Source organism: Poecilia reticulata, linkage group LG2, assembly GCF_000633615.1.
Source record: "Poecilia reticulata strain Guanapo linkage group LG2, Guppy_female_1.0+MT, whole genome shotgun sequence".
NCBI classification, from domain to species: Eukaryota; Metazoa; Chordata; class Actinopteri; order Cyprinodontiformes; family Poeciliidae; genus Poecilia; species Poecilia reticulata.
The window spans coordinates 3,805,338-3,830,662 of record NC_024332.1 but is presented as its reverse complement, the minus strand read 5'-3'; the positions used below and the strand labels follow the sequence as shown (position 1 = coordinate 3,830,662).

The window sequence follows — 25,325 nt, the reverse complement described above, 5'->3', positions numbered from 1 at the left end:
CTCTGAGCATTTCACTAGTAGAGCAGATTTATTCCTAAAGGATAGGTTTAAAATAGATTTATAGTAATAGTAAAATTTATAGAAAATAGTTTTATAGTTTATGCATTTAAACCCGACAGCGCGCAGACCAATCACACAGCTGGTGCCTCTGCGCTTTGCCTCGTGCGCTGCTGCTGTTTTATCTTGGTGGGATAGCTCGCGCCTCCTTTCACTCAAACTGGACACAGGCTGACCTGCATGGATATTTACATGAACCCACTGTGAGGAATTGTATCCTTTGGAGAACTTTAGGTAAGAGTTTAAAACCCACCGCGTTAGCTCTGGTTGCGCAGCTCTACGTGAACCGCAGGAATAACTTGCAGCAATTTCAGAGGTCGCGTTGTGGAGCAGTGAGAATGATTTATCTTTGTGAACGAACAATTATATGCGCCGTTTACATCTCAACACGGTGCCCAGCGTGTGGCTCTGTGTCTGTCTTCCCTGTAAAGTTTGTTTGTGGTCCCGGTTGGCCGAAGCGTTTGTGGATAACGATAGCCCAGTGAGGAGCTTTAACGCTCTCCTCGCAGTCATGCATCACACAGATTTTATTTTATTATTATTAGTAGTAGTATTACACGATGCATCAAACCATATCAAATGAACTACTTGGAGTTGATAAACGCGGCCGCATGGAGATCTGAGAATCTCGACCAACCAAAATAGTTTCTGTGACGCTTATTAAAAACTCAACAGTCACAAAATGAAAGAGCTACTGAAGCCACATTAGCGGCATTTAATTAAATCTCCCATTTGTTGAGCATCTCTCTGCAGTGCAGCAGATTACCTCATCATGCAGCGCCGGTCCAAGGCTGTATGAGGCCGTGAGCAGAATTTGATTTAGGGGCCCCATTTGTTCCTAAAAATATCAGCACCTCTAACAGCTTCTGTGTTAGATTTAGTGAAATATGGGAGAAGGGAGTAGTTTAATTGGCCAGCCTAAAAAGCAATAAGTTATAATCGCAGTTTACCAATTTGTATTTGTAAATTCAAAGATTAAACTTACAGCATCAGATTGTTGCTATGGTAACAAAACTAACTATTAATATTGTTCTTTTAAGTTTTACAGAGTTAACTTGCCAGCTCCTTAAAATCTTGCATTTAAATGTTAAACAATTTAAAATATTCTAACTTATGTATGCCTACACAGTTGAATAAAATTTAACACCATTGATAATCTCAATAAACCAGTGTTACATTTATGGATCTGTGGTCTGTTTAAAAATATTAGCCCTGGGGACCCGATGGACCTGCTTACTTAATTTGGATTAAATAGAAGTGCAAATTTGTTGTTTTTAGACTAGTTGTGGGTTTAAATAGCATTTCACTAGAGATCTTTTCTTGTAACCAATAATTGCACAGTAATACTTTTACATGAACTGTCAACTCAACTTCTTTTAATACAAAATCCTGGTGAATCGCCTCGGTGCCCCGACCACCGGGCTTAGCAAGTTTTCTGGGGGAAACCCTATACAGTATGAGTACATGTATACTGGACATGTATGATTTAATGTACATGTACGAAGCTGAGAAATGCACCAATAAAAAGCCACAAGCCATACTAATTCTGGTAACACATAAATGGTGTTTGTCATTTCCCTGTACAAGCTGTACACTGTGTCACTTATACAGCTGGTGGCAAGCTTGGCAAACCACAGGAACAAAACATTTAACACACTTGCACACCTCAAGATTCAGATAAGAGGTTCTGTCACTAGATTAACTTGATTCAAACTTGATTGATGAGGTTTTATTACAGCAGAAAGCCTAACATTTGGTTTCTTAATAGAGCTTTTTTAACCAGTTGGCATAATATACTAACTTGGACTAGATTGTATTGCAATTGGGATTTGAATTTCAGTCTGTCTGTAAGGATTGAATTAAATATTTCTGTATCTAAATTCGAGCTGCTGTCCAGTTTTTGGCAGCAGTAATTTATTTTTTCTGAAAAATTAAGTGATATAAAAAAAATGATTACATTCAGTAAACCCCTGAAAGGTGTCTAATTCAAGTATTTTGTTCAGGCAATAAAATTAAAATATTCCTAGGTTTTCCAACTTTAAAAAGGTCATAGAAGTTGTAAATGATGAACCTTGCAGAAACCTTGTACTAGAACGCTTATTTTTATCTTCCCTTATCGCGCTGATGAATGTTTCCTTTCTCTCCCAGCATGGATGGCGCTGACCTGTGTTTTGAAATTGTTAAGAGGGCCGACGCAGGGTTTGTCTACAGCGAAGCTGTGGCCAGGTAGGACACGAGAAATAATTGCACTTAAAATAAAGTGTGTGGGAGCCCTAAATAAGTACCCCATGCTTCTTTCTGCATTTTTTCCCCCATGCAGCCACTACATGAGGCAAATACTGGAGGCCCTGAGGTACTGCCATGACAACAATGTGATTCATCGAGATGTAAAGGTGAGATTTAGTCATCGGGTAAATCCAAATGAGGGCAATAAGGTGCTAAAACTGCAAACAATCAAATGACTGCTGCCAACCTTGACCTGATGGTGATCAACACATTCTTAGGTGAAATAAAATACACCAGTGACTGATATCTACTCTATATGATAGGTTGCCATTGAGTTTTTTGGGGGGTAAAGCTGTTTTAAAGTTTGAAGTATTTGCAAATAATTCAAACCCTGATGGGTTCACTATAACAATTCACTACAAGCTCCATCTGAGCCCAACTCGGATGAAGCAACTGCACCCACCGGAATATGCCAGCCATATTCTACCAGCCCACACAGCACATACAAACCAAAAGCTGGCGCCCTGGAGCACACCGCAAGCACCATACACCAACCATAAAAGATAGTCCCTGTTGCTCAAGGTGGTTCTTGATCGCGAGTGAGAGTGCATACCCTTTGAGGTACCTAAGTGGGCTGGGAACCAATCGTGTTGGGCCCGCAGCCTCAAAGAGTGAATTCACCAACCCTAACCCTTCTCTTTGTTTTCTCTTTGAATTCAATTCAACTCACAGGCAAGGATAAAAGAAAGTTAAAAAAAAAAGTTCATTTAGAATTGTTTTATGGAAAAAAGTGAGAATTGAAAATCAAATTTGGTATTAAAAAGATTTAACATTTTATTTTTAAACCACATCACAGAGCCCTACAAATAACACTGGAACTTGTTGCTCTATATGAAGACTTGTGAATACTTTTGCGTGGCTCGTTTTTGATGCCGGTTGAAGTTTTGTTTTAATAAGAGAATAAGTTTAATTTTTTTTATCATAGTCATATTTTTCCTTTTTAAATAGTGTGAAAAAAAGTGGGAAACAACTTATCTTAAAAAAATGCAAAGAAACAACAAAAACACCACCTCATACATTCTTGGGTAAAAGCTTTCAACAGAACCAAGTATAAATGATCTAACAGTTACATAGCCAAAATAAAACAAGATATTGTTAAAAAAACAGTTCTGTGTCAGCTTCAATGTAGCTTGGCATTCTGCATTCAGTCTTCTGACAATCTTGAGCAGTTTGCGATCACTGAAGATCAGCGGGAGGAAGAGTAGCTGTTGCTTCTGTGCGACGGAGAGTGGAGTTAATGACACAGAAGCTGGTTCTAGGTGTGAGTGTAGGGTTGTTGAGGACTTGTCCGGGTATAGCCAGCGGTGCGGACCCTCGTCTGTAATCTATGGTAGAGCTGTTCAGCGTAACATCTTGAAGGTATTGACAACGGTTGCAGAACCGGTGTCCAAGAACCCGCAGAGCGGTTCTGCGCACCGAGCCCGACAACAGAAAGTACATGACCGGATCCAAGCAGCTGTTAAAGGTGGACAACAGGAGCATGATCTCGTTGATACGGTTCACCATCCCCAGGTAGTTACAGGATTCATCGGAGTGTATTTGGGACTGGATGTACACCGGACGGTAGATGTGGTAGGGCGCAAAGCAGACGGTGAACAGAAAGAGGACGAAGAAGGACTTCTTGGCGGTTCTTTTGTACTTGGCTGCATTGGGAAGCTCGGGCTTCTTCTGCGACAGCAGAAGCAACTTTGAGGCGATTTTGGCGTGGGAGATGACCATCATGATGAAGACCAGCCAGAACAGCACAACTAACATCGCATTGAGGTAAGCTTTCCAGGTGACATTGCGTCGCTGCCTGTACTCAAAGCATTTTCCGTTGAAGTCTTTGTCCTCCTTCGTCACGGCCATCAGCATCGTCCCCATCAAAAAGAGGCTCCATATGGTGCCACACACCACCCAGCTCCAGAGCTGCTTATGGCCACACAGCCTCCCCCATAAGCTCCTCCTAGCCCGGCCTCTCCCTCGCAGCCTCACATACCGGTCCAGGCTGATGAGTCCCAGCAGCAGAATGCTCGTGTACATGTTCATGTAGAAACCGTTCCCCACCAGCCTGCAGGCCACCGGCCCCAGCACCCATCTGTCTCCGTTGAGGTGGTAGAACACCCTGAACGGCAGGCACGCCAGGAGGACCAGGTCGGCCACAGCGCAGTTGATGAGGAACACCCGCACCGAGTTGTGCTTGGAGTGGAGAAAGAGGAACACCCACAGAGCGAACAGGTTCCCCACGAGACCCAGGACAAAAAACAGCAAGTAGAAAACCGCCAGCGGCAGACGGAGTGAGGCGCTGCCGAAAGTACAGTTTGATTCAATTGTGGCATTGGGGGAAGAATACGGAGTGAATCTTGACATGAAGGACGATACTGATGGAGATGCAGTAGAAAAGGAAGCGTTTGGAGGTACAGAACTCGCAGTGAACAGTAGCAAGGTCATGGTGTATCAATTCTGTTGAATTCAGTGATGTTCAGCAACACATTCTGCAAAGGAAAACATTTTTACTTGTACAGAAAAATAAAACGGCTACAGACTTATGACGCTATGAAACCAGTGTGCAGACAGGTGAGTAATATGTCAACTGGATTTCCAAAGTTCACTCTAATTCTCTCATGACAAGTATAACCATTTCTGACATTAAAAAGGGACAGCACCCTGCAAACTTGCAAACTTTGATCTCCAAGTCACTCAGTTTGAGTTAGTCTTCTTAAATTATCTGAGACTCATTTGAAAGTGTGCAAATGAGAAATGGTTGTTAATTTGACACTAGACTCGAAGAGAAGCCAAACACTCACCATTAATCCTCCTCTCAAGCAAAGCTTAGCTCAGCTGTGGTTTTCGGGTCCCACAGGACCTATTTAGATGTGCAGCTGTAGAGGTTCCTCGGACATTTTCCTCCATCGGTTTCTTAAAAAAATGCAACAAAAAAATATCCCTCCACCAGAACAGACTTGACACGCAAACCCAATAGAAACTGCTGCCGAGTTCTCACTGTCTTCACCTTTAGCTCCAGTGTTTAAATGAGTCACTGCAGCAGCATATTTGTTGCTTTCCCTTCGCCCTATCACCGATCTGATTGTGCGTCTGTCAGTCCTCTCGTCGCTGCCTCTCTTTTCCTCTTTTGCTCTTTCTGCTTTTCTTTATCTTGCAAAATCTGTCAGCATTGTCCACACCCCGAACTCCCCCCGTGCTGCCAAAAGATACAATACGTACAGGAAGTAAAACCCACCACTACTCTGTCTCCGGGTTCTCTTTCATATGCTTTTTCTATGCATTTAATTTCAATACTATCAATTGTATGAACTGGGACTCTTATATTATCTGGTTGCAGCTGCAGGCAAAAAAATCAGCAGTGCAGTTTTAAAAGAAGTTTTAAATTTTAAACATTTAAAATATAGGGAAACGGGTGAGTTCACACTTTGCAGTCTTAAGCGTATTTAGGAATCAAATATAACTCAACTCCTTCCTTGCAATGCTTTTTCTGCATTTTCTTTAGTGTGCTTGTTTCTTAGTGAGATTAGGAACTCTGCTTTCCACGTGCTAGAGATTAGAAGGGAGTAATTCCATACATATAATAATGTTTCAAGGCAAAACTAATATTTCAGTGTGTAAATACTACCAGTACTTGCTCTCATGGTGAATTTATTGTCCATTATAATCCACACAAGGTCAACATTTTAAATGCAGACCCCTACAGATATTTTGCTAAATGATTTTTGTAGATGTCACCAAGATTTTGGCATAGTTTTGCTGGATATTTGACCACTTTGCATAGCAGAAATTGGTTGAGTAGTTGTGATCGACCCAGCTTTTAACACTATATATGCATAAACAATAGAGGTAAGACTTGGATCATCATTAAAGAATTTTACTTTTGCCCATTTTAACCATTCTAAAACTAGTTTTGATGTATTTTTGTGTTTATTAAAAAAAGTTATCCAAAAACCACCAAGGATGAAGTTAACAGTAAACCGCTGAAATACCAGTCAGGGTTCTGATTAAAAGGTAACATCAACTCCAAAACACCATTTACGTCGTCTGACATTTGTGGTTGCCCACGACGATGAGCCAAGTGTCTCCTGGAAAACAATTTTTATTTTGTCATGATAAAAGCAGTGAGTCAAGACGAGGGTTTAACACATTTAAACACTTTACCGACTCACAGGAACAATTGTACACAACACACAAAACTAATTTTGACTGGCTAAAACAGAGCATATGAATTTCTGACGGAGCTAACTAAATATAAGGATTTCATATGTATCCGAAAATGGGGCAAGTGAGAAATTAAGAATTAACACTGTCACACTTTAGGTGTTTTGTAACGTTTGAGTGCAGATGTACCCATTTCTTAAAACTGAAGTGTGATGGGAACTTCTGCTTCTACAAGGGCACTATTTACATCACCTTGGGAACTTGTAGCCCTAACTATTAAAGTCAGTTTGACACATTGATAACTGCGTATGTTTGTTCTGTTCGTAATTTGAATTTTGAACAAAATCTCACTGTTGAAATTGTAATAAGCCCCTTGCAGTTCAGTGTTTAATCCAGACCTTGTGGGCTAGATTAAACACTATGAACACGTCACAACCTGACATTATTGGAGATCCATTTGATCGCATCTTGACATAAACATGGTGCATCATCTGGTTTAAAAGGGCAACATGGTTGCATTATGTCTATGCACAAGCCTCATTTTGTCATTGTGAAACTGAGGTGCAAAGCATTTGATCACGTAAGAAATGCACTTCTGCACAGAGCCAGAAATGCAATGCTCTGCAGGTTGCAGTGAGCTAGTAAGGAAAATTTGGTTTGCTATGTTCAGTTTTTTATTTTTATTTTATTTTTTAAATTTATTAATCTATGGTCTTATTTAACCTCACTGCAGTTTTGACTTGTCTTCATTTTCATTCCCTTTGATGTGTTTCTTTTCTGCCTCTGCAGCCTCATTGTGTGCTTTTGGCTTCAAAAGAGAACTCTGCTCCAGTGAAGCTGGGAGGATTTGGAGTGGCAATCCAGCTGGGAGAGTCTGGTTTAGTAGCTGGAGGTACAGATCATCACGCCTCAACGTTGATGTCCACATGCTTTAAAAAAATCACAAAAAATAACCAGTTCATAGCTTATTTGAGATGCACATACACACAGTTAAAATAGACATGTTAACAGTTTATAACCCCATTGACAAGCCTTTTTTTAAGAGTAAGCTGAAATCGAAACTTAAGTATCACTAGTGCAAATTTAGCAATCGTGACTTATTTTCAGTTGTGGTCTGAATTTATGTGGAGTCATGATAATGCTCGATGCATATATATCTTTTGTTTTTCATTGTTCTATTGAGGGTGGAATAATTAGATGACAGACAACTTGTGATTTCATTAATTATTCTGGATTCTCTCTTTTTACTATATGGACAAAATTATAGATAAAGGCTCAAAAATGTACATACACCCTGACTAATATTTGATCGTCAGCTGTGCACTTTTGTAGCTTGTGTTTTATTTCTAACTTGAGGTACAGCTTTTTTCAAGTGGCCCGTTTACTGGAACAGGAAGTAGCCCCCAAATTTAAACAGAAATAAAATTGGGTTTTTAGTTCAACTTTTGTTTGACGCTAAACTGTACATTTTTTGATAAAATAAAATGGACTTTTGCTGGAACACCAATGTGTCAAAAACCTAAACTTTGAATTTGGTAACAACTGCACAATGATTCTCAACACTGTCAACTAGTTTAGAAAACGGAAATCAAGATGGCAAAATTAAAATATTGTGTCTGTGGCAAGAAAACCTTCTTATCAAAATACCAGAAGGATGTAAATGCCTTTAATACATGAGCTGCAACTTGCTTTCTTTCTAAACAATATACATTTTAATTTAATTGTAATTGATCACATTTGACTGATTAAAAGCTGCTGCAAATGTAAACCTTCCTGCTGGGGGAAAAAACATCTCTGCATCTCAATCTCCTCCTCTTCCTTTTCATCTTTAATCTGCGTGATTCAACTTTTCTGAAGTTAACCAGACAGGAAAACTGAAATTGCGCATTTTGTTATGCTAGTGTGGTTAACGTGGTCTTTATAGCGAAGCACCTCTGTACAGAGAAACAATCATTGCATTTTCTATCTAAACACAGGCCAGCTAAACCCAACCAGTCCATTTGTTGCAGATGTTGCACTTTCACATCCTCTACAGTCGTTATCTCTTCACAACCTCTGCCTCTGATTTCATTTCCACTCTTGATTCCTCGTGGCTGTGTTTTATTGCGGTGTGTCCTTCCCTCCCATCGTCAGGTCGGGTCGGCACGCCTCACTTTATGGCACCGGAGGTGGTGAAGAGGGAACCGTACGGTAAACCCGTGGATGTGTGGGGCTGTGGGGTCATCCTCTTCATCCTGCTCTCTGGCTGCCTGCCTTTCTACGGCACCAAGGAGCGCCTGTTTGAGGCCATCATTAAGGGCAAATACAAGGTAATGCATCAATGTTCAAAACTTTTGAAAAATGTAATAAACAAACAGTCACACTAGTAGACATTAAAGTTACACGAATCATTGACTCATCATCACTTGTGGAGGCCAAAGCGTGATTTGGTTTTGTCACGTCTAAAAAAAAAAAAAAAAAAAAAAAAAAAAACACACTTCAGAAGATGGATCAAAGCTGCAGTGTAGGTGTAAGAATGATGAAACCAGAGGCCAAACATTTAACCTGACCCACTCCACTGTGGAACCGTCTCTCTTTTTCTTGGTCAAAGTGGGCAAAATTGTTTGACTCAGCTGTAAAATAAAAATCAGAAAATTGTGGTGTGCAATTTTCTGAATTTTATCAGAAAATTGATAGTGATGTTCACATCACTCCTTTCTTCTTTTCTAAAGATCAGAGTGGTAGGAGATCTTCTTTAAAACATCAGTTTAAGTTTTTTTTTATCTCTATTTTGGTCGGGACYTTTACTAGGCCCTTCCCACACAGCTCTATGGTTAACCAAAGCAGCTCTAGCTCTGTTTCTAGGGCTGCAATAGGGTACAACTCTGTTTCTKTCTGTATTTGGACATAACACTGATCATGATGCAACCACCATCATGTGGTGGCGATTATGAAGGGCAACTTGTTCTGTTTTTCTCCATATGAGGCCAAAATCGTGATCATTTGAGCAGGCAATCTTCTCTCGCATGCTTGCGGTGTTCTATATGTCCCTTGTGGCGAACAAGACTTCTTATTGCTTTCTTCTAAGAGTTGCAAATGTTTTCAAAATCAACTTTTTTTTTTCTTGTCATGGCGACAAGTTTCAGGTGATTCTGAACATGTTTGTGCAGATGAACCCTCGCCAGTGGGCTCACATCTCTGAGAGCGCCAAGGACCTGGTGAGGCGCATGCTGATGCTGGACCCTGCAGAGAGAATCACGGTCTACGAGGCCCTGAACCACCCCTGGCTGAAGGTGAAACACATACACACATACACACACTGGTGCAACTGGTGTTAAAAATATTCCTAAATCAAATAATTTACTCCAAAATAAGAATAAGGCAGAAGGAGGAAAGGTTGGCTTTTCACAGTCACCTTTCAGACACGGGTTCTTTTTGATGCCGACTCAAAAAACACTTCCTCTCGCTAAAAACCACAGTGTTGCTTTCACATCCGTATGGCTGCAGCCTCATCTGCTTTTTTCTCTCTGCGCGTTTCCAACTCTAGGAGAGGGACAGGTACGCCTACAAGATCCACCTGCCAGAGACGGTGGAGCAACTGAGGAAGTTCAATGCCAGGAGGAAGCTGAAGGTCAGCAGACTGCTGATTTTGAAGCCCAGATTAGAAACTAGCAGGATCAGCATGATAGCCGATAAGAGGAAGTGACACCTCCGCCGCTCTGTGCAGCTGCCTTCAATAACCCACATTTAGATTCTTGGCAAAAGCTTTTCTCTGAACGAGTTAAGAGGAAAAAAAAAAGTACATCCTCTTGAGGTTTCATACACTACACACACGAGGGTCTGCGCAAGTTTTGTGTAATACCTGTTTGATCTGCCGTCTGTTTCTCAGGGTGCAGTGCTGGCTGCTGTTTCCAGCCACAAATTTAACTCCTACTATGGGGACCCTCCAGAGGAGCTCCATGATTTCTCAGATGACCCCACCTCCTCAGGTAAACCAGGTCGCCACCTCATCTCTGAACCTTCTCGTTCTCCCCCATCAATATACACACCAATGTGTGCAGCAAATTAAAACAAAACATCAATTTCAAAACTTCTGGTTTCTTCCCTGGTGTGACGGTCAGCTGTAGCAGCAGAACTTCTCTGTTGTAATGGAAACATATATATTACCCAACTTCTCTGTCTCTGCCTCTGACTTTCACTTCCTGCAATAAGAAGTCTCTATATTGGCATATTGAAACCTTGTGTGTGTGTGTTCACATCCTGCAACAAAGAGCAGGCGTGTTTTAGTGTCGCCTGATGAAATTCTCAACCAGACAAACTAAAAGCATCAAGCGTGTCTGTCCTGCTGAGGTCGGCACTCTGTAGCAACTACACATCCTTGAGGTTTATTTTAGCTCCTGCAGAGCTCCAGACAGGTTGACCAGGTCTAGATCCCTCCGTTTTCCCTCAATCTCTAAATCCACATGTTGCAGCAAACCTCTAATCTTAGCCTCTCTTTTTTGTGGTGTTCTGTTTTTTTTCTGCTCTGCTGTCTGTAGGACTGCTAGCTGCTGAAAGTACGTATCCCCCTCCTACCCATCCTTAGAGTGTTCTCATAGCACCACTTTGCATTATAGATGCATTTCCCTTCATGTTGGTGTTGAATGATGCAAACACTAACTCCATCCTCCTGTGTCTCCCTTAGCGTTTATTTTTCTGTCTACCCTTTTGAGAAATCTGATGTAACCTTTTTTTTCTTTGATTCCAAATGCTTTCCCTCTGAACCGTAAAGACGATTTGTTGTTTACACGCATCTTTAGAAAAACTTTAAGAATAGAAATCATCAGTATAGATATGAATTTTCTTTATATTAATCATGTGATGCATGTAAACACACATGTACAATTTTTCCATACTGTTATTAATGAGTAAATTTGCATGCTTGCCCTTGCTGTATTTTTGTTTTTCCCTTCAATGCAACACTGGTGCTACATTATTAAATTAGACTTCTTTATGCCATCTCTTCAGCTGCATTTTGTGCTAAATTTTATTGTAAAGTTGGGGAAAATGTTGATCTAACCCTTTAACAGAACTTCTTTAATTTTGTTTTTTTTTTACTTCGTTCATCTAACATCATCCATTATGATGCCACCTTTAAGCACAATTACCGTATTTTCCGCACTATAAGGCGCATAGAATAGACGCTACAGTAGAGGCTGGAGTTACGTTATGTATCCACTAGATGGAGCTGCACTAAACGGATTGTCAACAAAACACTCAGACTGCGGTCGGCGAGGAGAGCCTTCCGCGACTGGGCCATCTACATATTGTAGATGTTTTGAATCGGCGCACCGATTATGTTTTCCCGTACACTTCAGCGCGCCTTATATGCTCCTTCACCTCGCGCACATAATGGGGTAAATTTAGCGAGTTTTGCCCTAAACGTATCGGTGTCTGGAGGAGGGGAGTTTGGGGGGGGAGCGTATGTTTCTACGCTCCTTCGTGGGGAGGTGCCGATTTATGTTTTCGCATCCACCTGAATAATGTGTAGTTGCGCCCCTGCCCATGGCACTTCAACAATATTATTTTACCTTTTATCTGGAAATAGTGTCTGTTTATTCTTGCCATACAGTCCTCTGTATTAATTATTGCTCGAAAGGTCTTGCCATACCGGTTTATTCCTCCGTATTTACTTTAGTTTCTTAGTTTATTCTTGCATTTTGTTCTTCATTCATTTCCATTTAGTTTCATTTGATTAGTATTATCCTCTCTTGGTTTATTGCTATGTCCACTTTAGTTTCTTTCCTGTTGCTAAATCATTATCGTTTATTGACCATCAGTAATCTCATCACCTGCTGCGCCGCCTAATCATCATGTGTTTCACATCATGTGKTGATTTTTCACTGTTCAGCGTCGGATTCTCYGTTTTTATGCCATAATTCACATCTAGTTCGTCGCTCTGTTTTGCCCGCTTCTCATGTTTCAGAATTTTGCGCAATGTGCGCGGCGTTTTTTTTAAATTTTTTTTTTTTAACTCCCTAAGTTGCAGGGCGGTTGGGAAACATATCGATGGGGAAAAGGCAGACTGACATAAACCTTTTAAAACAACGGAAACAATTTCGGTATTCTGATTATTGAAATTTAAAAGTGCTGTGTTGTTCCCTCAAACCCGTTTCATGTCGGACCACTTGCAGCACTGGTGTTAACGCTATAAAATGAACGCTCTCTATCGTGGTATCACCCATGGAGGGATTTCTTTATTTAAATGGGTTAATTTAAAATTTAAATTTAAATTAAATGGGATACAAAGTGAAGGTATCGTGATTTTAGTAATTACATGTTTGTAAGAGCGATTTTCTGTTCTCCTTCCATGGAAGTGGGCAGCTTTCAAATGGAAATAAAACACTTTTTAATATAAATTGCTACTTTGACATGATCACAGAACTGCCAAAACATATGTAGCCTATATAAATACCAGACAAAGTGAATCACTGCAGCATAATCAGCCGGTGTAACGCTGAACTGATGCGGAGCGGAGCTGCGCCATGAAGCTACAAGAGGAGCTTCTATTCAAGAAGCTACTCTTCTTGAATAGAAGAAGAGCTGCCATCGATACAGTTGCAGCCTTTGCATGATTTAATGTTACACAATACAGTTTTACCAAGTTGCTCAAAGTCTAAACTGGCATTGTTGTGCATTTAAGGTGTAAAGTTTACCTTAGACTAGCGTAGCGGTTCTCAACGTGGGCAGTACCGCCCCCCAGGGGGCGTTCAGAGGACGGCAGGGGGCGCTGGCGGACATTTTTACAAAAGGGGGGCGCTGGGTTGCCTTTGGGGGGCGTTTGGTCGAAGGTCAACTTTACAAAGGCTAGGGGGGCGCTGGCCCGAAAAAGGTTGAGAAACACTGCCTTCGACCAAACGCCCCCCAAAGGCATCCCAGCGTCCCCCTTTTGTAAAAATGTCCGCCAGCGCCCCCTGGGGGGCGGTACCGCCCACGTTGAGAACCGCTATTCTAGACGGTCTGTAGGTAGATAGGTCAGTCAAACTTTATTAACAAATAGCGTTCTGACAACTATCCCATCATGCATCGCACGCTTCTTCTACGGGTGAAAATGAAGTCGGCGGCTGCTTACCGTAGTTGCTAGACCTGTTGTGGCTCAATATTGGTCCATATATAAGGCACACTGGATTATAAGGCTTTTGAGGAAATTGAAGGTTTTAGGTGTGCCTTATAATGCGGAAAATGCGGTAATATATGTGACTGGATATATTTTTAAATAATTGCTCTTTTGGAGCTTTGGATATAGAAACTTGCAAAAAGTATTCATACTTCTAGAACTTTTGCACAAAGTCTTTGCACATAGAAGTCAAAGGTTAGCAACCTTTGCAATGCAAAGAGTCACTTTTGACCTCACTTCTACAAAGATTTGTTTATAGTTGCAAAAAAGAATAAATTATTTACACATTTAATGAAATGTATAATTTTGAAGTTGACCTAAAATGCTTGTTTCATCATAATGAGAAAAAAATGACAACTGATTGAACTTTTTCCATATAGAAAATGAACTAATATCCATAGCCCATTTAACATAAAGCACATAGTTTAAAATTAACTCCAAAGGCTTCTGTTGATATTCTATGCTTGAAAACATACAACATAAAATAACTTCTAAAATGACATTCTCTTATGGCTTTTACTATTAAAAGCACTTCTTCTTTGGTTTTATGAGTCACATGCGGTTCTTGCATTGCAAAACATGACCTAAGCCGAAAGGCCAAGCAAGCAGACCATTAGAGAAGCAAACAAGAGAAAATTTGAGCTTGAACTTTAGACGTATAATTTTTCTTGTTACCAGTTTGTCATACGAAATAGATTGTGACAAAAGTTAAAGGTGTGTGAATACTGTTTGATGTAATTAGCTGCTCTGTGCAGTTTAAGGTTTATCTTGGAAGGTGTGTGTTCCACAATCCATAAATCAGATCCCAACTCTTTCCTGATTTATTTTCCACATATTTTTCTTGAGTGTACTGCCCACGGCCCCTCCCCCAAACTGTGACTTTTTGAAGTGACTTTCCTCTGACTTTTCTATTGATGCCATGTACCGCTGTTTCTCTGGTTTTGCTGCATGTATGGGCGATGCAGCAGGTACTTGGGGGTTAGTTTTGTGTATGTGTGTTTTTCTGTGTTGTGACTCCTTACTTTTGTGCTTTTTTTTGTGTGTGTGGCACTTTTTCCTTTTGCTCGTTTGTAGATGTTGCAACCTTTGTGTCTATGACTAGATGTTTGGTGTTTTCGTGTTTGTCTAGTGCTGAATGCTCTGTATCTTTGTGAATGTTTATGTTTGGCTACAGTCAGGATGATGGTATAACGTGTGCATGCATGTGTGCTCAGGGGCAGTATCGCAGGTTTTGGACAGTCTAGAGGAGATTCATGCGTTGACGGACTGCAGTGAGAAAGACATGGACTTCCTGCACAGCGTCTTCCAGGATCAGCACCTCCACACCCTGTTAGATGTGAGTTAATCTAAACCTTTTTCCTCTTTTTTTCTTTCCTTTGGTTTGTATTTCCTTTTAACTCATGTAAAGCACTTTGAATTGCCTTGTTGCTGAAAATGTGCTATATAAATAAAATTACCTTACCTCACCTCTGTAATATCAAAACTGTCCACTAGGTGTCAGAATCGATCAGGAATATGCTTAAATTGTTGCTTTTGTTGCTATGCCTTGGCCTGTATTGTCATCATTATGTTTTTCAGCTGTATGACAAAATCAACACCAGGTCGTCCCCTCAGATTAGAAATCCTCCAAGTGACGGAGTGCAGAGAGCCAAAGAGGTGAGGCAGTCGAGTTTCACACGCTACCCATTTTATGATCTAAATGCTACAAAATAACACACCTAATGTCTGCGCAGGTACTGGAAACCATCGCCTGTTACCCGGAGAACATGGAAGCCAAGGAGCTCAGGAGGATCCTCACACAGCCGCACTTCATGGTGGGATCATTTAACACAACATGCACTCCTAATTCTCAAGAGATCCATGTTGTGTCGAGTGTGGGCTTATTGGTGTGTGTTACTGTGACCCGGTGTGTCAGACGCCAGGGCTCTTTTGACAATCCACACAAAGCTGCTTAGCACCTGAGCTTGGCGAAGCCCCAGTGGGGATAGACACATGCAGAGGAAGCGACGCACAGAGCGAGTCATTAGGCGCTCTGCTGTAAACCTGAACATGGTGTGGTTACGTTTTGAGGTTTTGCTGTCAGAACCGCTGTGAGAAACGGGGAACTATTGTAGGTCCTGAACAGACCTGAGGAGGACGCTGTTGAGCCTGGAATCTGTGAAGAAATCAAGGTAGTAAAATGTCTTAGTGGCTTGTTTTTAACTCTTTATTTAGTTGTGTAGATATGTGGTTTATTTTTGTAAACTGTAAGGCTAATGGTTGTATTGCGCTGCTGTGGTGGCATCATAAGGTGTGTCCCTGCGCCGAGCCAGTGTGTGACACTTACCAAAGCCATCACGCTTCAGATTTGGTTCAATCCAATTAGGCCGCGCTGCTCTCTGACCCGAACAGACTCGGACAGCCATTTTACCTCTGCTGCTAGCAGAATGAATGCAAAAGGATTTAAAGTAGCAGCACGAGGAAAAACATGCCTCTGCTAATGTTAGGATCTCTGTTTTCTCATTGATGTAGTGAGGCAATCGGCTATGACTTGGAATATCCGGTTGTTGCTCTGCGATCTCAGCCTTCTGGATGATCTCTGCCCACCCAGGCTCTGCTGCAGACCCATGATGTGGTGGCACACGAGGTTTACAGTGACGAGGCTCTGAGGGTCACCCCGCCACCCACTTCCCCTTACCTGAACGGAGACTCCCCAGACAGCACCAACGGGGACATGGACCTGGAGAACGTGACCAGGGTCCGGCTGGTCCAGTTCCAGAAAAACACAGACGAGCCAATGGTTTGTAAACAGAGAAACGCACGTTTTACATTTCATCAATATGATCTTCTGTGGTTGATCTGTTCCTCTTCGTGTTGTAGGGCATTACTCTTAAAATGAATGACCTCAACCACTGTATTGTGGCGCGCATCATGCATGGTGGAATGATTCACAGACAAGGTATGTGCTCATTAGAGTTTATCAAAGTCTTTTCAATCTGGAGCTATTTTAATTGTGTTTCTTCCTCAGGGACGCTGCATGTTGGAGATGAGATTCGAGAGATCAATGGCATCAGTGTAGCCAATCAGACGGTAGAACAGCTGCAGAAGATGCTGGTACGTCATATCACCCAAGTTAAATATTTAAAACGGTTTTTGTCCAGCATAAATTATAGAGAGTAATTCATAAGCACCACAAAATTTCTTGGAAGGATCTGTAAATTGTTCAGCTAAATTTTTAGAAAACACAAGTCTTGGTTCCAGAAAATGAACTAGTAGTTTTATCGAGCCTCCTAGAAAGTTTGAGGTAAGTTGTATATCTAACTCTCTTACCGCCAGGCAAAAAAAGCTAACAGTAGTTGGTGGTTAGCCTATGTATCATGTAGTGCTACCAAGATGCGGATTTGCATATCTGTCATTTTGTGCTTGAATGTTGAAATAATGTAATCTGATCTCCACAGAGGGAAATGAGAGGCAGCATCACTTTTAAGATTGTACCCAGTTACCGCTCCCAGTCAATGTCATGTGAGGTACGGCAGACAGAATGAAGGTTTTCTTTCTTGCGTCCAATGGGGGAAATAATTTGTTCTTTTTGGATTTGCTGTTGCAGAAGGAGTCGCCAGATTTGTCTCGCCAGTCACCTGCAAATGGTCATGCTAGTGTCACCAGCTCCATCCTGGTATGTTTGACTCTCATTTTCTCTCTTCAAACATGTTTTATTTTAGAAGGATTCAACACCTTACGAGAAAAGTGTATCAAATTAAAAGCATACATTATCTGACAGCATATTTTTGTTCTCCATCAGGATTTGCCTTCGACGATTCAGCCCAAAGGCCGTCAGGTGAAACTCGCTGTTCTATCTCAGCATAGCTGCACTCTCGTCTGTCGGTTTCCCTCCTTACCTTTCAAATAGCAATTTTTCTAAATGTGTACACAAGGCAGGCTTCCTTTGATTGTATTCCAACATCACACACACAGACGTATAAAATGCAGTACGGATATTTGTACATAACATCCTCTTATGGGTCCCCATCACACTTCCTTTGTTTATGAGCGCCAATTTTCTTTTTCTACTGCATGATACATGTGTGTGTGATGCTCTCAACCCCTTAGATCTCCAGACCTGCCATCAAGGACAAATTGTCCATCAAGGTAAGAAGTAAAACCAAGTGGATCCCCCCCACCCCCACCGTTTTTTTGTAGAAGTAGATCCCAGCTCCCGCCATTTCACACTGCACAGTTTGGTACATCATCACAGTGTTGTTCTGATCCCGTGCTGCTTCTCAAACCTTCACTAGTGGTGGTGAAAGGCCACAAAACAATTGGTGCACACGCCATCAACCCAAACGGACACATCCGCAGGCAAAGACACAGAACAGCTCTTCGTACAATCATCTCTGTCCATGTGTGCGCTTCTCTTCCTGCTTCGGCTTATATACACCTGAGCTTCCAGTAGCTTTCTTTCTTCTTAACAATTTTGCAGTTCTCTTTTTTTTTGTTTTGTTTTTATATGAGCAGCTTTGCAAATCCTCTTCTCTCATGGCTGCAGGACCATTCTGTGCCACGTCAAGTAGGTAAAACACTCGGGTCTCTCTGTGTTGCGCCTGCAGATTTATGTACGCGCTCAGTTTGAGTACGACCCGGCGAAGGATGACCTTATCCCTTGTAAGGAGGCGGGCATTCGCTTCCGCGTCGGCGATATCATCCAGATCATCTCCAAGGACGACCACAACTGGTGGCAGGGAAAGCTGGAGAACACCAAGAACGGCACGGCGGGCCTCATCCCCTCGCCAGAACTGCAAGAGTGGTGAGAACAATAAAAATAAAAAAAAAGTCTCGGAAATTTTTTAAAGAAGATGTTTAAAATATGTAGAGATAAATTTAAGTTAAAGTTACGTTGCTTTTATGTCTTCAGGCGTGTAGCGTGCATAGCTATGGAGAAGACCAAGCAGGAGCAGCAGGCCAGCTGCACCTGGTTTGGCAAGAAGAAGAAACAGTACAAAGATAAATATCTGGCCAAGCACAATGCAGGTAAGAAAAACAACTACCTCTTTTTAACTTGCCTGAATGTTCATACAACAATAAATATGTAAAGATTTTTAAGTAGTGAAAAGTTTGACTTGTGAGACAGGATTTAACCTCTTTGTGCTTCTCAGTAGTGCCAGTTGTTTTAACGATGCAGTGAAGTGTAGCTGGTCCAATCACATTGCTGCATTTTGAAATGGTTCAGACTGCATGTACTGTATGCGTTTTCCCTCTGAATGCCCTGCTCTATGCTGCCGAGTTTTTCAGTGACTAACAGCTTGTGCTGTTGACAGTTTGTGGTTAATGTGTTTTTAGTTGAATTGTTCTTTTATTAACCCTTCCGCTCCCACCCCTTTGTCCATATTTCATGCTGTCTCTTACCCAATGACATGGCTGCATGTAAGTAAAGTTCTGTGTTCTTCTTCCTTCTCTTTACTCTTACTTTGTCCTTTTTCCTAATGTTTCCTTGACTTTGACTGAGGACTGCTGTGAGATGCTCAGATGTGATTTGTTAAAAGCAATGTGATTCAGATTGATCTGTTTTTCAATCTGACTGAGACTTAGTTGCAAATAGGACTGATTAAGTAGTGATTATGTACTTGATTGGGGCTTCATTGTTTTTAATATAACTAGTTATTAAATATATATGAAGTTGCCATGAACAACCGTGCTAATGTAGCCTTTTCCTCTGTTGTTCAGTGTTTGATCAACTAGATCTTGTGACATACGAGGAGGTCGTCAAGCTGCCGTCGTTCAAGAGGAAAACACTTGTCTTGCTTGGTAAAAAAACTGAAACAAAATGTAAATTTGTTTCAAATCATAATTACTTGTGACTAATGCTTGAAGTAAATCAACTTGTGCTCTGTTATGAGTTTTATTGTTCTAACTACTTTAAAATATTTCTGTGGTGTTTTTCTGTGTACTTTATCAGAATCCATCAGTAAACTAATGACAAAATGGGTCACAGTTTGCTAATTAGTGTTTGTTTCTGAAATTTTACATGTAAGCTACAACTTGTGTGCACAGTGTAGTTTGTCCAATTAAAAAGTGAGCAGAGTATTGTTTAATTGTAGATACAATCTGAAGCAGAAATTCACAATTTCTCCCAGATTCTTTTTTTTTTCTTCAACATTTGTTTCCTCTATTAGTTTCTTCTTCATCTGAACTAAAACCACTTTTAACAGCAACACATTAAGGGACTAATGCAATCAGCAGAGCTATGGTAACGGCACTACAGTGCTGAGTCATGGAGTCTTAAACCTGAATGCATGTTTTCCCACACTTGTCTAATTGCATTTCAGTTTCTAGAAGGAGTTTAGAAGCCCACAATGTGACTTGTAAGGTTTATTCTTAACATTGTGAATGAAAATGCCAAATTTACAACAAAGTATTAGGGCAGTGATAAATGAAATGGGGGGAGGGATGTGGCCAAAAAACAACTGATATTCTGTGATGTCAAAAAGTTTTAAATTTGCATGAAAAATGTCAGAGAGACAGAAAAGCCTCTTAAATGTTCCCAATAAAAACTCAGACATTTGCAACACAAGCTTGCACTTTGGAAAAATGGAGATGCGCATCTCGGAAACGCAACACTTCAATCTTCCGTCACAAATGTCCAGCGGTGTAACAAAAGAATTCCATGCAAAGTTCTGACTTTGCAATGTAACAGAATATACTTTTCTTTATACAAATGTACAACTTTTTGACATCAGAGAATATTCAAGGTTTTTCAACATTTAGTCCTCTGCGGCATTTTTTTTCCCTTTGATCTACAATGGCCTAAATACGGTCTTAGAAACTTTCACATAAATGCCCAAAAGACTTGCCATACGCCAACTTCAACAAAAGCTTTCTCATTTTGAAAGTACTACACCATTCATGTCAAGTCTGTGTTCAGAGCTATTTGTATTTTTGTTTAAATGAATCCTCTGATGTCTTGTGTGAACATTCAGGTGCTCATGGAGTCGGAAGGCGGCACATCAAGAACACACTCATTGCCAAACACCCAGACCGCTTTGCCTATCCAATTCCTCGTAAGAACATGCAGATGTTTCAGGTGGTTTTTGTAACCTGACCTTGAATTGACGCTCACCTATTTGTCTCTGGGTTCAGACACCACTCGGCCTCCCAAGAAGGAAGAGGAGAACGGGAAGAACTACTTCTTTGTGTCTCATGACCAGATGATGCAAGACATCAGCAACAACGATTACCTGGAGTACGGCAGCCATGAGGACGCCATGTACGGAACCAGGCTGGAGACCATCAGGCAAATCCACGCTCAGGGCATGATCGCCATCCTGGATGTGGAGCCGCAGGTACTCCAGGAGGGCGTTCCTATCTAAAATGAAGAAATCTTTCAAACTTGAATACAAGAAAAAGTCATTGTCGCCTATCAATCTGAAAAGGTTCAAAAGACATTTCCAAATTAAAACTATGACCCTTAAACTCTCTTCTAAAAAAAATAAGTAAAGTTTGATGTTGTATTAATTTGACTGTTTGACTGTTATATTAATCTTTTTTTTTTGGCTCTAGTTTTTTTTGGCTCCTGTCAACTAACTTTATACCAAATGTTTCGATCTAAAATATTGATGACGAAAAATGCAAAAACAAGCAATCTAGGGGAGATGAAATGCCATTTTAGAGAGAGAGAGAGAGAGAGAGAGAGAGAGAGAGAGAGAGAGAGAGAGAGAGAGAGAGAGAGAGAGAGAGAGAGAGAGCGCACTTTTAGTTTTAAAAAGTATATGTCAACCTGATAATTTTTCAGGTTACTAGCAATTTATTTTAAACTTGCGTCTTTTGGTCGTAACAGAGACGACCAAGAGGCTTATTGGTGATAACTAATCTTCTGTCACAGACCTATTAGTGATAAGATTAGTTATATTATTGCTAATAGGTCTCTATACAGGTGTCATTAATTAGATGTCAGCCTTCTGTCAGTGAGTCAGAATAACATCTTTAAGTCGAGCTTTTTTTCCCCCATCAGGCATTAAAGATCCTGAGGACCGCAGAGTTTGCTCCGTATGTTGTTTTCATTGCGGCCCCCACCATCACCCCGGGCATGACTGAGGTATGGTCTCCCATAATATCACTGATCCTGCTTGTTTACATGCATCCTACTTCTTAGTTTGGATTCAAAAGCAATTCATCAATCATTGAGATTAAAGGAATATCTTAAGAGAATCAAGCTGCCAACTGAATTCAAACAAAGAAAACAAATGTTAAGCCACCTTTTGCTAACCTTTTTCTTCCTTTCACGCTTTACTCACTATAAATATCCTGCTTGTTTTAAGCATGTTTGTATTTTCTTCGGCATGCTTTTTATCACTTGCACCTAAGATCCCAAAGTGGTGCAGAAAATTGCCTGTAAGTATGGATGTATATTTCTTCTAGCCCATTGGAGAGTATTTGTCTGTAGTGACATTTCTTGTTCGTATTTCCCAAAAAGTTCCATTAGACCCTTATTGTGCGACTTGTAGTGTTAGTGTTTCCTCTGAATACATCTTAACCCTCAACATTAAGGGAATTTTGAAGATTTCCTCAGCAGGTAAATTGCAGGCAGAGTTGATGACGTTTTCTATTCTGTCCTCTATCTCGCAGGACGACTCCCTGCAGCGGCTCCAGAAGGAGTCAGAGATGCTTCAGCGAACCTACGCTCACTATTTCGACCAGACCATCATCAACAACGAGATCGACGACACCATTCGCCTGCTGGAGGAGGCCGTGGACCTGGTGTCCAGCACCGCTCAGTGGGTTCCCGTCTCCTGGGTCTACTGACAAACATCCTCCCTGTCCTCCTCCCTCCACCAGGAATCTGAACTCTGTCGCTTCCTCGACTCGCGTCTCTCATTAGTCTCGTTTCTGTAGATAAACTGATGTTTAAAAAGTGGGGAAATGAAGAACAATGACTGCACACTTCATCCCGCCTCCTACCCATCTCTCTCAATAGCCTGAAAGGCTCATTGACATGTACATATATACATATGCGTGTATATATAAATGATAAAACTACATGAATATGTTTCTGTCCTCATAGTCGAAGGTGGGGAGTGGTGGAGCAGTGTAGTAGATATTTTGTAATTTTCATTTTGTAATCGATGGATGGATGAAAATATTGGAAAAGGCAATAGCAAGCATGACCATAAAACAGTCCTATGGAGTTGCCTGTGTGTATGTTGGCCTTTTTAAAGGCACTTCTTGTGGTACTGTGTGTTCTCTCTAACATSCCCCCAGACCCTTGGCCTCTGTGACAAACAAGCCGACCTTTGAAGCACATCTGAAGCTGCTACCGTGGCGACAACTCCCTGAGCTCTCAGTGTAGGTTTGGTTGAAGGAAAAAGCACTGCAAATCGGTTCTCTTCTCTTCTCTTCCCCTCCCATTATCTATTATTTCACTGACCCTCTGTGCCTTTCAGCCTGTTGAAGGAGCACACTGCATCCCTCTGTTGCTGTCGTTTCATGCCTCCCCTTACAAACCACTGACGGTCTATTGTTTACATGTCGGTTTGCACAAAATGGACAATGAAGAAACATACAAAAAAAGCATACATTTTGTCACCTTGGCTTTGATTTTATTCTGCCCTCTTCCCTACAATGCAATCAGGAGGTACCGACACGATTCCTTAAGACACAATCAGCAGATGAAAAGCACCGGCTTTAACAAAGATGGGCTCTAAAACTGGAAGATGACCCAAAACCAAAAGGAGAACCTGCCTTATCAGAGCCTGGAGGGGGCGGAAAACGTTCTTACCACCTATGCACACCCCTGGTTTCTGCCAGGCAGACTGCCACGACCGTGTTCTTCTAGTCCATCGGAGAGCCATTGCTTGTTAAAGTGACAGAAAAGAGCTTTCAGCCCTAAAGCCACCGATTCAGAAACTGTTATCTGTCGTCTTTAAAAATATGAAAAGTATTCTTGTTTTGGAGGCAAGAAAATAATTTTGTGTGTAAATGTCTCAATGGTGCGTACGTCATACGAGTGAATTACCAAGAGCCAGTGTATATTAACCCTGAAAAGAAGCTCGGTATGTGACATAACTTTCTCACACTTTACCAAAAGTGGCACAGCGCTCCCCTACCCGAGTCAGAAGGAGGCCTGATGACATCAAATCTAAAGAGTTGTTTGAACTTGTGGTGTAGCAGCTGTTTTGGCCACTTTCAGTGTGGTGTTTTATTTCATGTCCTGTATAAATTACCTCTGCAACGACAGAAGCAGCTCCTCTGGAAAAAAAATGTTGTTCTTTTTGTTATTTCATTTTTAAAGAAAATATATTTCCTTTTACGTGTTTAAAGTAAAATGCATTGTCTTCCATTTTTTTCCCAGTGCAAGTTAATGTGTGGTGTACTTCCTGCGGCATCTGTTTTAAACTCTGCTTTCATTCAAAGGTGACATCACAAGCACTTGGTCAGGTAATTCTAAGTCTAAGGGGAAAACTTACTGCTGTTTGTTTATTGCAACCATGAAAATATAACCAAAATCAACCAAATTTTCTCAAAGAAGATATAAAGTAGGCTAAAAGATATATAAGAGCAGTTGTGACGAAATGAACACGGTGGGTGTACATTTGGGTAATATTTAAATATTTTATTAACAGTAGAACATCTGCAGAATCTTTAGACACGTCTCCAATCTTATTAAAGTATTTTTTTCAGCAATAACCAAACTTCTTTCTAGCAAATATCATTGAAGATATTGTCCTAAAGCAAAGTAGAAGTTGGTTTGGTTATATGATCTCTTGTTAGGTCAATACATTTATTAGTTTTTGTACTTAAAAATGGGTCAACAAATAATTGTTGAACAGAGGAAAGACTATAACATTTTCACCCCAGAAGGAATGGCATCAAATACACTATAGGGAGTACAGGAAAATTATGTGGCCAGAAATTCATTATAAAAATATCTTGTCGAAAAGTTGATGTACACAAACAATGCCTCCGTCCAGCAATTTTCAAAGAAATATACATTTATGTTTAAAGCAGATGTCTTTCTTATTCCAAATGTATTTGTGTGGGGAAAAGTTATGTTTATATATTAAATTCCAGCATAGTAATGGCCATTTATGGAAACTGGAAATTTTAACTGGGATTTATTATATATAGTTGCATCTTAAAAGAAAAACCTCAAACACCTAAAACCTCAAATACATAGGCTGATATAAATGAACATCAAAACAACCAATGTGCAGCTGTCTGTAACCTACTACCACCTCTACATAGATGATTCCACTTTAAAAATGTGACCATTTTTAAAGTTTCATGCCTCCCCTGACAAACCAACGGACCATTTTTAAAGTGAAATCAACTGTAGAGGTCGGCTGCATCAACAGAAGGATAGAAACCAAACTTGTCTTTTTTGTTTAACCGTGTTAACACATGGTTTTAAAATTTCACATGGAAAAACCTCCCTGGATGCATATTTGTATTTGTATGGTACCTTGCCAGTGGCTTGTTTGGCACAATGGATTAGGTCTGCGCTTTGGGCACATTGATCCTGTGTTCAAGTCTGGCTCATTGCATGGTTTTTTAAAGTTCATATGAAAAGCCTATGTTGTGGTATTTGTAGAAGTTTGAGCACCAGGATTGTTAGGTGCCTTATTAGCACAATGGTTTGAGTCTGTGCTTTGGCCCCATTGGTCCTGGGTTCAAGTCCTGCTTGGGTACAAGCCCCACCCTGTCAAAGAGCAGTGGAGTTTGAAGACTGCTG

The 25,325-nt window shown here is 40.8% G+C and overlaps 2 protein-coding genes across 15 annotated transcripts in view; one reads left to right on the top strand and one right to left on the bottom strand.

Moving 5' to 3' along the window:
• LOC103475843 (peripheral plasma membrane protein CASK) overlaps window positions 1-23,300 on the top strand; it is a 35,689-nt gene extending 12,389 nt beyond the window's left edge. For 2 of the 14 annotated variants that reach the window (XM_008427774.2, XM_008427765.2), the window contains 26 exons: window positions 2,206-2,283; window positions 2,378-2,450; window positions 7,279-7,381; window positions 8,623-8,798; window positions 9,639-9,761; window positions 10,016-10,099; window positions 10,358-10,457; window positions 11,007-11,024; window positions 14,836-14,960; window positions 15,203-15,280; window positions 15,358-15,438; window positions 16,215-16,403; window positions 16,484-16,562; window positions 16,632-16,717; window positions 17,062-17,130; window positions 17,211-17,279; window positions 17,406-17,441; window positions 17,714-17,752; window positions 18,211-18,407; window positions 18,516-18,631; window positions 19,325-19,405; window positions 20,578-20,658; window positions 20,738-20,940; window positions 21,609-21,692; window positions 21,962-21,988; window positions 22,223-23,300. In XM_008427774.2, coding sequence (XP_008425996.1) covers window positions 2,206-2,283; window positions 2,378-2,450; window positions 7,279-7,381; window positions 8,623-8,798; window positions 9,639-9,761; window positions 10,016-10,099; window positions 10,358-10,457; window positions 11,007-11,024; window positions 14,836-14,960; window positions 15,203-15,280; window positions 15,358-15,438; window positions 16,215-16,403; window positions 16,484-16,562; window positions 16,632-16,717; window positions 17,062-17,130; window positions 17,211-17,279; window positions 17,406-17,441; window positions 17,714-17,752; window positions 18,211-18,407; window positions 18,516-18,631; window positions 19,325-19,405; window positions 20,578-20,658; window positions 20,738-20,940; window positions 21,609-21,692; window positions 21,962-21,988; window positions 22,223-22,399 — 2,572 coding nt within the window. In that variant the 3' untranslated portion in view covers window positions 22,400-23,300. The remainder of the gene's footprint in view (window positions 1-2,205; window positions 2,284-2,377; window positions 2,451-7,278; window positions 7,382-8,622; window positions 8,799-9,638; window positions 9,762-10,015; window positions 10,100-10,357; window positions 10,458-11,006; window positions 11,025-14,835; window positions 14,961-15,202; window positions 15,281-15,357; window positions 15,439-16,214; window positions 16,404-16,483; window positions 16,563-16,631; window positions 16,718-17,061; window positions 17,131-17,210; window positions 17,280-17,405; window positions 17,442-17,713; window positions 17,753-18,210; window positions 18,408-18,515; window positions 18,632-19,324; window positions 19,406-20,577; window positions 20,659-20,737; window positions 20,941-21,608; window positions 21,693-21,961; window positions 21,989-22,222) is intronic. The other 12 variants (XM_008427781.2, XM_008427790.2, XM_008427799.2 and 9 more) reach the window with 12 other exon arrangements.
• LOC103475837 (probable G-protein coupled receptor 34) lies at window positions 2,457-5,657 on the bottom strand. Its single transcript, XM_008427752.2, has 2 exons — window positions 5,130-5,657; window positions 2,457-4,817 (listed from the first exon to the last, which is right to left on the bottom strand). The coding sequence occupies exon 2, from the start codon at window positions 4,771-4,773 to the stop codon at window positions 3,520-3,522; it is 1,254 nt and encodes a 417-aa protein (XP_008425974.1). The 5' UTR covers window positions 4,774-4,817; window positions 5,130-5,657; the 3' UTR covers window positions 2,457-3,519.
• Window positions 23,301-25,325: the final 2,025 nt, after the last annotated feature.